Raw genomic sequence first — 12,156 nt, forward strand, 5'->3', positions numbered from 1 at the left:
CAAACACAACATTCCCTCCGTGTGTGTGTGTGTGTGTGTGTGTGTGTGTGTGTGTGTGTGTGTGTGTGTGTGTGTGTGTGTGTGTGTGTGTGTGTGTGTGTGTGTGTGTGTGTGTGTGTGTGTGTGTGTGTGTGTATTCCCTGGATGAGGAGATGTAATCTCATGTTTTGTCCACAGAAACCAACAGGAGAGATCAGAGTCAGAGAATCTCAGTGGTCAGTCTTCCCTGAGTCATCAAACAGACCTGGCCTCCATATTCAGTGTATGTGGTCCTGTTATGTACATTTGTTTTTGTTTACCTCAAGTAAAGTTTATATGTCAATCATTCATTAATGTGTTTATGAGAAAGCATTTCTTCTCTTGCTTATTTTATTTATTTATTTCAGTTGCTTGAAGAGAAAATTATGACATTTGTGAAGATCGAGCTGAAGATGTTCAAGAGGATTCTTAGTCAAGAACTCCCAGAAGGCTTTGAGAGTCAGAAGCAGGAAAAGGAAGTGGAGGATGCTGAAGATGAGAAGCAGGAGAGCACTGCCAGAGAGGGGGCTCTGAAGATCACACTGCACATCCTGAGGAAAATGAACCAGAAGGAGCTTGCTGACACACTGGAGAAATGTAAGATCTGTCTGCCTCATGTTGAATACTGTTTTATAACATTTTAAAGATGTAGCTAAAGTACAGCTAAAGTAGGTGTGTAACTCAATGATATTGTAGCAGCCTTAAACACAACACCTCATCAAGTAGCAACAGGGATGTGTTGTGCTGATTAATTTAGACAGAGAGGGACAACATTAATAATACCATCAATAATACCTATAATAATATAATCAGTCACACCCGTCTGTAATGCATTATGAAAACATTTATATAATGAAAGATAATAAATTATTATCTTTTTACTTTATAACAGTCCTTCAATACTGTGGGCATTAAAACAGACGTAATATTAATATCCTCTGTGTTATTTCTAGATTCAGATGAACTTGCTGTGATTTGCCAACGTGAACTCAAATCTAATCTAAAGAAGAAGTTTCAATGTGTATTTGAGGGGATCGCTAAACAAGGAAACCCAACACTTCTCAATAAGATCTACACAGAGCTCTACATCACAGAGGGTGGAACAGGAGAGGTCAATAATGAACATGAGCTGAAACAGATTGAGACAACAACCAGGAAACAAGCAAGACCAGAGACTGCAATTAAATGTAACGACATCTTCAAACCCTTAACTGGACAAGACAAACGTATCAGAACTGTGCTGACAAAGGGAATCGCTGGCATTGGAAAAACAGTCTCTGTGCAGAAATTCATTCTGGACTGGGCTGAAGGAAAAGCAAATCAGGATGTCCAATTTGTATTTTCATTCCCTTTTCGGGAGCTGAATTTGATGAAAGGGGACAAACACACTTTCATTAAACTTCTCAATCACTTCTCAATGGAAACCAAAGTATCAGGAATCTCCATCTACAACAAGTACAAAGTTTTGTTCATCTTTGATGGTCTGGATGAGTGCCGACTGCCCCTAGACTTCCAGAAGAACAAGATCTGTTGGGACGTCACAGAGTCAAACTCAGTGGATGTTCTGCTGACAAATCTCATCAAGGGAAATCTGCTTCCCTCTGCTCTCCTCTGGATAACTACCCGACCTGCAGCAGCCAATAAGATCCCTTCAGTGTGTGTTGACCAGGTGACAGAGGTACGAGGGTTCAATGACCCACAGAAGGAGGAGTACTTCAGGAAGAGATTCAGTGATGTGGACCTGGCCAGCAGAATCATCTCACACATAAAGGCATCAAGGAGCCTCCACATCATGTGCCACATTCCAGTCTTCTGTTGGATTTCTGCAACAGTCCTTGAACACATGCTGAAACATAACAGAGAAGAGATGCCCAAAACTCTGACTGAGATGTACACACACCTTGTGGTGTTTCATACCAAACAGAAGAATGAAAAGTATCTTGGGAATGAAGAGACAGGTCCACACTGGAATAAAGAGAGCATTCTGTCACTGGGAAAATTGGCATTTCAACAGCTTGTGAAGGGCAATCTGATTTTCTATAAAGATGACCTGAAAGAGGCTGGCGTTGATGTCAATGAAGCCTCAGTGTACTCAGGATTGTGCACACAGCTCTTTAAAGAGGAATGTGGGCTGTACCAGGACAAGGTGTACTGCTTTGTTCATCTGAGCATTCAGGAGTTTCTGGCTGCTGTTTATGTATTCCTCTCATTCATCAACAATAATGAGAATCTAATGGCCAAACTGCAAACAAAATCCAGTATCTTTTCTTTGCTGTACAGAGACAATCCTGAAGTTACTTTTTACAAGAGTGCTGTGGATAAAGCCTTACAAAGTGAGACGGGAAACCTGGACCTTTTCCTCCGCTTCCTTTTGGGCCTCTCACTGGAGTCCAATCAGAAACACTTACGAGGTCTACTGACAAAGACAAGAAGCAGCTCACAGAGCCATGAAAAAACAGTCAAGTACATCAAGGAGAAGATCAGGGAGAATCCCTCTCCAGAGAGGTGCATCAATCTGTTCCAATGTCTGAATGAACTGAATGACCATTCTCTAGTGGAGGAGATCCAAAGCTACCTGAGATCAGGAAGTCTCTCAAAACCCAACCTGTCACCTGCACAGTGGTCAGCTCTGGTCTTTGTGTTGCTGACTTCAGAAAAGGAGCTGGATGTGTTTGACCTGAAGAAATACTCCAGATCAGAGGAAGGTCTTCTGAGGCTGCTGCCAGTGGTCAAAGCCTCCAGAGCTGTTCTGTGAGTAAATAAAATAATATTTAAGTACTAATAATCAGGAAGAAATGTTACGTTTAGGGAAAAATATGTATTATAATATATATTGTTTATATAAATATATAATATATATAATATAATAATAATATAATAATAATTATATATATATATATATATGTATATATATATATATATATATATATATATATATATTATTGAATCAATGCATTGATTTTCATATTAGTATAACAATATGACCATACAATTCTAGGAAACGGAAGATTAATCTATATGTTGTTTGAGAGAATAAACCAAATACATCTACCATTGTCCTTCTACACTACTGGTGTTAAATTAACAGTGTGTTTGTGAAGTCATGATGATCTCTTTGTCAGGCTGTCAGGCTGTGGAGTCACAGAAGAAGGCTATGCTTCTCTGGTCTCAGCTCTGAGGTCAAACCCCTCACACCTGAGAGAGCTGGATCTGAGTAGCAATGACCTGAAGGATTCAGGAGTGAAGCTGCTCTCTGCTGTAGTGGGGAATCCTCACTGTAAACTGGAGACTCTGAGGTCAGTATTCCTGTAGTTGGTTAACAAGTGATAACTGTTCACCAGATCCACATGTCTGGTCAGTCTACTCAAATATTTGTACTATACATTTTTCTCTCTACAAGTAATATTATGATCATTTATAATAATTATACATCCATTAATTAATAGATATGGAAGGTTTCAGGACACTGATGTATCTCAATATGTTTTTAAAATATTCTGCAACTATCTTCACCACCAAAGAATATCAGTGTGATTTTAATATGATTTGACTCTTTACAGGCTGTCAGGCTGTCTAGTCACAGAGGAAGGCTGTGCTTCTCTGGTCTCAGCTCTGAGGGCAAACCCCTCACACCTGAGAGAGCTGGACCTGAGCTACAATGACCTGAAGGATTCAGGAGTGAAGCTGCTCTCTGCTGGACTGGGGAATCCCCACTGTAAACTGGAGACTCTGAGGTCAGTATTCCTGTAGTTGGTCAACAAGTGATAACTGTTCACCAGATCCACATGTGTTTACCAGACACACATAGTCCACACCATATGTGTTTGGACAGTGAAGCTTACAGTTTTAAATGTGGTGCTTTGCTCCAGCATTTTGGATTTGAGATGCAATATTTAATTTTAGGTGACAGTACAGAATGTCACCTTTTATGTGAGGGTATTTTCATACATATCTGTGTCACTGTTAAGAAATGAAAACACTTTCTGTATGTAGTTCTCCCATTTGAAAAAGTTGTAAATATTCTGACAAATGTTTGAGGTAGAACGTTTCATATTAGGTGACAGTACAGAATGTCACCTTTTATTTGAGGTTGATGGTGAGAGGTTAGCATGTTTTGTTGTAGCCTCTGTTATTGGTAATGGTGAGAGGTTAGTATGTTTTGTTGTAGCCTCTGTTATTGGTAATGGTGAGAGGTTAGTATGTTTTGTTGTAGCCTCTGTTATTGGTAATGGTGAGAGGTTAGTATGTTTTGTTGTAGCCTCTGTTATTGGTAATGGTGAGAGGTTAGCATGTTTTGTTGTAGCCTCTGTTATTGGTAATGGTGAGAGGTTAGTATGTTTTGTTGTAGCCTCTGTTATTGGTAATGGTGAGAGGTTAGTATGTTTTGTTGTAGCCTCTGTTATTGGTAATGGTGAGAGGTTAGCATGTTTTGTTGTAGCCTCTGTTATTGGTAATGGTGAGAGGTTAGCATGTTTTGTTGTAGCCCCTGTAACTTTCCCACTCATTACTGTGGATTTCTTTTAATCATGGCATCATCAGGATAATTTAGGAGTGTTTAGAAACCTGATATCTACTCACTTAGACAGAAAATGACTCCAGTCATCATCCACAATTCAGTTACTATTGGGCAAAACATAACCCAAAAGACAAACAAAACACACTGGAAATGCAACCAAAGAGTTTCAAACCTAATTCTAAACTTTTGACTTCTTGAATACACTATTAGTTAATTGGTCAGAATACTTATGACATCTTCAAATTGGAGGACTAGAAAAAGTGATAAAGTAGATAGATAAAGTGCTTTAATTTTTAAACGGTGAAACAGATACTGTAAATGTGACATTAAAACATTTAAACTCAAATCCAAAATGTTGGAGTATAGAGCCACAATTAAAATGTTAGCTTCACTGTGAATATAGATATGGTGTGGACTGTATACTCAATGCAATCTAAATCTGGTACCTCACTGTCTAAATAGATATGGTGTGGACTGTTTAATCAATACAATGTAAATCTGATACCTCACTGTCTAAATAGATATGGTGTGGACTGTATACTCAATACAATCTAAATCTGATACCTCACTGTCTAAATAGATATGGTGTGGACTGTATGCTCAATACAATCTAAATCTGATACCTCACTGTCTGTCTTCTGACTGATACTGCTTTTTAAACTGGTCTGGTCAGTCTACTATAATATTTGTACTATACATGTTTTTATCTGCAGGCAATACTTTGATCATTTGTCATTTGTTATGATGATACACTATTTTACGAATAGATTTGGAAGGTTTCAGGACACTGATATATCTGAATATGTTGAAAAAATATACTGCCACTATTTTCACCACCAAAGAAAATCAGTGTGGTTTTAATATGATTTGACTCTTGGCAGTGTGTTTGTGAAGTCATGATGATCTCTTTGTCAGGCTGTCAGGCTGTCTAGTCACAGAGGAAGGCTGTGCTTCTCTGATCTCAGCTCTGGAGTCAAACCCCTCAAACCTGAGAGAGCTGGACCTGAGTAAAAATGACCTGAAGGATTCAGGAGTGAAGCTGCTCTCTGCTGAACTGGGGAATCCCCACTGTAAACTGGAGACTCTGAGGTCAGTATTGTGCAGTTGGTCAACAGGTGGTAACTGTTCACCAGATCCACATGTGTTTACCAGACACACATAGTCCACACCATATGTGTTTGGACAGTGAATCTTAGTTTTAAATTTGGTGCTCTGCTCCAGCATTTTGGATTTGAGATAGAATGTTTCATATTAGGAGACAGTACAGAATGTCACCTTCTTTTTGAGGTTGATGGTGAGAGGTTAGTATGTTTTGTTGTAGCCTCTGTTATTGGTAATGGTGAGAGGTTAGTATGTTTTGTTGTATCCTCTGTTATTGGTAATGATGAGAGGTTAGTATGTTTTGTTGTAGCCTCTGTTATTGGTAATGGTGAGAGGTTAGCATGTTTTGTTGTCTCTGTTATTGGTAATGGTGAGAGGTTAGCATGTTTTGTTGTATCCTCTGTTATTGGTATTGGTGACAGGATAGCATGGTATATAATAATAATGGTATAATGGTATAACTGCTTTTTAAACTGGTTTGGTCAGTCTACTCAAATGTTCATACTATACATTTTTCCATCTACGAGCAATATTATGATAATTTCTAATAATGAGACATTAATTTATGAATAGATATGGCAGGATTCAGGACACTGATATATCTGAATATGTTGAAAATATATACTTCCACTATTTTCACCACCAAAGAATATCAGTGTGGTTTTAATATGATTTGACGCTCTGCAGGCTGTCAGGTTGTCTAGTCACAGAGGAAGGCTGTGCTTCTCTGGTCTCAGCTCTGAGGTCAAACCCCTCACACCTGAGAGAGCTGGACCTGAGCTACAATCACCCAGGAGACTCAGGAGTCAGACTGCTCTCTGCTGGACTGGAGGATCCACACTGCAGACTGGAGAAACTCAAGTATGTAGATGGTTTATGTCAATGTTCATATCAAATCAAAGTCCATTTGTCATGTGTGCTGAATACAACACCTTACAGTGAAATGCAGGCTCTAACCAAAAGTGCACAAAAATGTAGCAAGGCTATTTTCAGACGCCGGTTAGTCAGGCTTATTGATGTATGTACATGTAGGTATGGTTAAAGTGACTATGCATATATGATGAACAGAGAGTAGCAGTAGTGTAAAAAGAGGGGTTGGCGGGTGGTGGGACACGATGCAAATAGTCCGGGTAACCATTTGGTTACTTGTTCATTAGTCTTATGGCTCTGGGGTAAAACCTGTTGAGAAGCCTTGTTGTCCTAGACTTGGCACTCCGATACCAATTGCCATGCGGTAGTAGAGAGAACAGTCTATGACTGGGGTGGCTGGGGTCTTTGACAATTTGTAGGGCCTTCCTCTGACACTGCCTGGTGTAGAGGTCCTGGGTGGCAGTGATGTACTGGGCCGTACGCAGTGATGTACTGGGGCGTACGCACTACCCTCTGAAGTGCCTTGCGGTCGGAGGCCGAGCAATTGCCATACCAGGCAGTGATGCAACCGGTCCGGATGCTCTCGATGTTGCAGCTGTAGAACCTTTTGAGGATGGCAAGACCCATGCCAAATATTTTTAGTTCCTGAGGGGGAATAGGCTTTGTCATGCCCTCTTCATGACTGTCTTGGTGTGTTTGGACCATTCTAGTATGTTGTTGATGTGGACACCGAGGAACTTGAAGCTCTCAACCTGCTCCACTACAGCCCCGTTGATGAGAATGGGGGTGTGCTCGGTGCTCCTTTTCCTGTAGTCCACAATCATCTCCTTAGTCCTGGTTACGTCGGTGATCAGGCCTACCACAGTTGTGTCGTCTGCAAACTTAATGATGGTGTTGGAGTCGTGCCTGGCCATGCAGTCGTGGGTGAACAGGGAGTACAGGAGGGGACTGGGCACGCACCCCTGGGGAGCTCCAGTGTTGAGGATCAGCTTGGCAGATGTATTGCTACCAACCCTCACCAGCTGGGGGCGGCCCATCAGGAAGTCCAGGATCCAGTTGGAGAGGGAGGTGTTTAGTCCCAGGTTCCTTAGAATAGTGATGAAATTTGAGGGTACTATGGGGTTGAACGCTGAACTGTAGTCAATGAATAGCATTCTCATGTAAGTGTTCCTTTTGTCCATTTGGGAAAGGGCACTGTGGAGTGCAATAGAGATTGCATCATCTGTGGATCTGTTTGGGCGGTATGCAAATTGGAGTGGGTCTAGGGTTTCTGGGATAATGGTGTTGATGTGAGCCATTACCAGCCTTGCAAATCACTTCATTGCTACGGGTCTGTAGTAATTTAGGCAGGTTGCCTTTGTGTTCTTGGGCACAGGTGGTCTATATTTTTTTATTTTATTATTACTATATTTACCTTTATTTAACTAGGCAAGTCAGTTAAGAACAAATCAAATCAAATGTATTTATATACAGTGCCTTGCGAAAGTATTCGGCCCCCTTGAACTTTGCGACCTTTTGCCACATTTCAGGCTTCAAACATAAAGATATAAAACTGTGAAGAATCAACAACAAGTGGGACACAATCATGAAGTGGAACGACATTTATTGGATATTTCAAACTTTTTTAACAACTGAAAAATTGGGCGTGCAAAATTATTAGCCTGAAATGTGGCAAAAAGTCGCAAAGTTCAAGGGGGCCGAATACTTTCGCAAGGCACTGTAGCCCTTCGTACATCAGCTGATATCTCAAAGTGCTGTACAAAAACCCAACCTACAACCCCAAACAGCAAGCAATGCAGGTGTAGAAGCACGGTGGCTAGGAAAAACTCCCTAGAAAGGCCAAAACCTAGGAAGAAACCTAGAGAGGAACCAGCTATGTGGGGTGGCCAGTCCTCTTCTGGCTTTGCCGGGTGGCGATTATAACAGAACATGGCCAAGATGATCAAATGTTCATAAATGACCAGCATGGTCGAATAATAATAAGGCAGAACAGTTGAAACTGGAGCAGCAGCACGGCCAGGTGGACTGGGGACAGCAAGGAGTCATCATGTCAGGTAGTCCTGGGGCATGGTCCTAGAGCTCAGGTCCTCCGAGAGAGAGAAAGAAAGAGAGAAAGAGAGAATTAGAGAGAGCACACTTAAATTCACAGAGGACACCGAATAGGACAGGAGAAGTACTCCAGATATAACAAACGGACCCTAGCCCCCCGACACATAAACTACTGCAGCATAAATACTGGAGGCTGAGACAGGAGTGGTCAGGAGACACTGTGGCCCCATCCGAGGACAACCCCGGACAGGGCCAAACAGGAAGGATATAACCCCACCCACTTTGCCAAAGCACAGCCCCCACACCACTAGAGGGATATCTTCAACCACCAACTTACCATCCTGAGACAAGGCTGAGTATAGCCCACAAAGATCTCCGCCACGGCACAACCCAAGGGGGGGCGCCAACCCAGACAGGAAGATCACATCAGTGACTCAACCCACTCAAGTGACGCACCCCTCCTAGGGAAAAAAGAGCCCCAGTAAGAGCCCCAGTAAGCCAGTGACTCAGCCTCTGTAATAGGGTTAGAGGCAGAGAATCCCAGTGGAAAGAGGGGAACCGGCCAGGCAGAGACAGCAAGGGCGGTTCGTTGCTCCAGAGCCTTTCCGTTCACCTTCCCACTCCTGGGCCAGACTACACTCAATCATATGACCCACTGAAGAGATTAGTCTTCAGTAAAGACTTAAAGGTTGAGACCGAGTTTGCATCTCTTACATGGGTAGGCAGACCATTCCATAAAAATGGAGCTCTATAGGAGAAAGCCCTACCTCCAGCTGTTTGCTTAGAAATTCTAGGGACAATTAGGAGGCCTGCGTCTTGTGACCGTAGCGTACGTGTAGGTATGTACGGCAGGACCAAATCAGAGAGATAGGTAGGAGCAAGCCCATGTAATGCTTTGTAGGTTAGCAGTAAAACCTTGAAATCAGCCCTTGCCTTGACAGGAAGCCAGTGTAGGGAGGCTAGCACTGGAGTAATATGATCAACTTTTTTGGTTCTAGTCAGGATTCTAGAAGCCGTATTTACCACTAACTGAAGTTTATTTAGTGCTTTATCCGGGTAGCCGGAAAGTAGAGCATTGCAGTAGTCTAACCTAGAAGTGACAAAAGCATGGATTAATTTTTCTGCATAATCTTTGGACAGAAAGTTTCTGATTTGTTGCGATGTTTCTGCAATGTTACGTAGATGGAAAAAAGCTGTCCTTGAAATGTTCTTCAAAAGAGAGATCAGGGTCCAGAGTAACGCCGAGGTCCTTCACAGTTTTATTTGAGACAACTGTACAACCATTAAGATTAATTGTCAGATTCAACAGAAGATCTCTTTGTTTCTTGGGACCTAGAACAAGCATCTCTGTTTTGTTCGAGTTTAAAAGGAGAAAGTTTGCAGCCATCCACTTCCTTCTGTCTGGAACACATGCTTCTAGCGAGGGCAATTTTGGGTTAACACTGGGTTAACTGCCTGTTCAGGGGCAGAACAAGAGATTTGTACCTTGTCAGCTCAGGGATTTGAACTTGCAACCTTCTGGTTTTTGGTCTTTTACGCTCTAACGTTACCCTGCCGCCCTGTCTGCTTGAAACATGTTGGTATTACAGACTCAAGACATGTCGAAAATGTCAGTGAAGACACCCGCCAGTTGATCAGCACACGTCCTGGTAATCCATCTGGCCTTGCAGCCTTGTGTATGTTGACCTGTTTAAAGGTCTTACTCACATCGGTTTCGGAGAGCTTGATCATACAGTCGTCCGGAAAGCTGGTGCTCTCATGCCTGTTTCAGTGTTGCTTGCCTCGAAGCAAAGAAGTGATTTAGCTTATCTGGTAGGCTGTGCTTCCCTTTCCTTCTGCTATGTATTAGCCCTGCCACATCAGGGTTCTTGTAAGGGTAGACATAACAGACATGTTTGACTTATCAGGCTAGTTAAGACAAACATTCTTACCACCACTTGGACAAAGATATATGCTGTGTGTGTTTGTGGTGTGTGTGTGTGTGTGTGTGTGTGTGTGTGTGTGTGTGTGTGTGTGTGTGTGTGTGTGTGTGTGTGTGTGTGTGTGTGTGTGTGTGTGTGTGTGTGTGTGTGAGTTGATGTCTATCCGTCAATGACTGTCTATTGACTGTCTATTCTTCTGCTTACCGCCACAGTGTGGAACATGGTGGAGAGAACAGAATGAACCCTGGACTTAGAAAATGTGAGTGTCAAGTTAAGTCAAAGTCAAAGATCACCATCATTACTTACTTGGTCATATTAAATATCAGCTGTAGTTCTACAGAAGCAGAAATCAGGGACACCAAAGTTTACAAAGAGTTGATTTGACAATGTGTGTGTGTGTGTTACGTTAGGAATGTGTGTTCAGGATGTGTGTGTGTGTGTGTGTGGTGTCTTAGGGTTACATTAGAAGTGTGTGTATGTGTGTGTAATTAATGGGAATAAGTGTGTTTTATATTACCATACAGTATAACATATGATCATTCAACAAGTCTCAAGTTACCTTAACTTCTCATTTTGATACCTAGAAACATCTACATTAAATGAATTAGTGAAAAGTGAGTTAACATTCTAATGTGAATGATGATGATTTCTAATATTGTGTCTGGTTTCATCCATCAGATGTCTGTGATCTCACACTGGACCTAAACACAGTAAACAGACGCCTCTATCTGTCTGAGGAGAACAGAAAGGTGATACATAGGAGAGAGGAGCAGCCGTATCCTGATCACCCAGAGAGATTTAAGGGCTATAGACAGGTGCTGTGTAGAGAGGGTCTGACTGGGCGCTGTTACTGGGAGGTAGAGTGGAGTGGGAGCAGGACTGTTATAGGAGTGACATATAAAGGAATCAACAGGAGAGGAGGGGTTAAGGACTGTGGTCTTGGATGTAATAACAAGTCCTGGAGTCTGGACTGCTATGACAACCGTTACTCTGCCTATCACAATCATTATCCCTCTACCATAGACGTCCGCCCCTCCAGCTCCCACAGAGTAGGAGTGTATCTGGACTGGCCAGCCGGCACTCTGTCCTTCTATAGAGCCTCCTCTGACACACTGACCCACCTGATCACATTCACCTCCACATTCACTGAGCCCCTCTATCCAGGGTTTGGGGTTTGGGATGATGGCGACTCTGTGTCATTGAAATAAAAACCTGGCACACACACACACATACAGACTGGACAAACACACACACACACACACTGGACACTCACACACTGGACACACACACACACGACATACACAGACACACTGGACACACACACAGACACGCACACACACTGGACACACACACACTGGACACACACACACAGACATGCACACACACGTTGGACACACACACCCTGGACACATAGACACACACACACACACACACACACTGGACACACACACACACTGGACACACACACACACACACACACACACACTGGACACACACACACTGGACACACACACACACACACACACACACTGGACACACACACACGACATACACAGACACACTGGACACACACACAGACAGGCACACACACTGGACACACACACACTGGACACACACACACACACACTGGACACTCACACACTGGACACACACACACACACACACTGGACATTCACACAC

At 42.5% G+C, this 12,156-nt stretch overlaps 1 protein-coding gene across 1 annotated transcript; it reads left to right on the forward strand.

The window, feature by feature from the left end:
- The first annotated feature begins 404 nt into the window (after positions 1-404).
- On the forward strand, positions 405-11,904 carry LOC139421756 (NLR family CARD domain-containing protein 3-like). Its single transcript, XM_071172876.1, has 8 exons — positions 405-615; positions 972-2,769; positions 3,141-3,314; positions 3,579-3,752; positions 5,450-5,623; positions 6,323-6,496; positions 10,689-10,735; positions 11,155-11,904. Exons 1-8 carry the CDS (start codon positions 405-407, stop codon positions 11,682-11,684), a joined length of 3,282 nt encoding a protein of 1,093 aa, XP_071028977.1. The 3' UTR covers positions 11,685-11,904.
- Positions 11,905-12,156: the final 252 nt, after the last annotated feature.

The sequence above is a fragment of the Oncorhynchus clarkii genome, chromosome 12, assembly GCF_045791955.1.
Source record: "Oncorhynchus clarkii lewisi isolate Uvic-CL-2024 chromosome 12, UVic_Ocla_1.0, whole genome shotgun sequence".
NCBI lineage: Eukaryota > Metazoa > Chordata > Actinopteri > Salmoniformes > Salmonidae > Oncorhynchus > Oncorhynchus clarkii.

What these genes read in the sequence shown, in the direction of transcription:
- LOC139421756 (XM_071172876.1), top strand. Translation starts at nt 405, where the DNA reads ATGACATTTGTGAAGATCGAGCTGAAGATGTTCAAGAGGATTCTTAGT. An exon ending in TGTAAACTGGAGACTCTGAG is followed by an intron (nt 3,753 to 5,449) that starts GTCAGTATTCCT and finishes TCTCTTTGTCAG; the next exon opens with GCTGTCAGGCTGTCTAGTCA. An exon ending in GAACCCTGGACTTAGAAAAT is followed by an intron (nt 10,736 to 11,154) that starts GTGAGTGTCAAG and finishes TTCATCCATCAG; the next exon opens with ATGTCTGTGATCTCACACTG.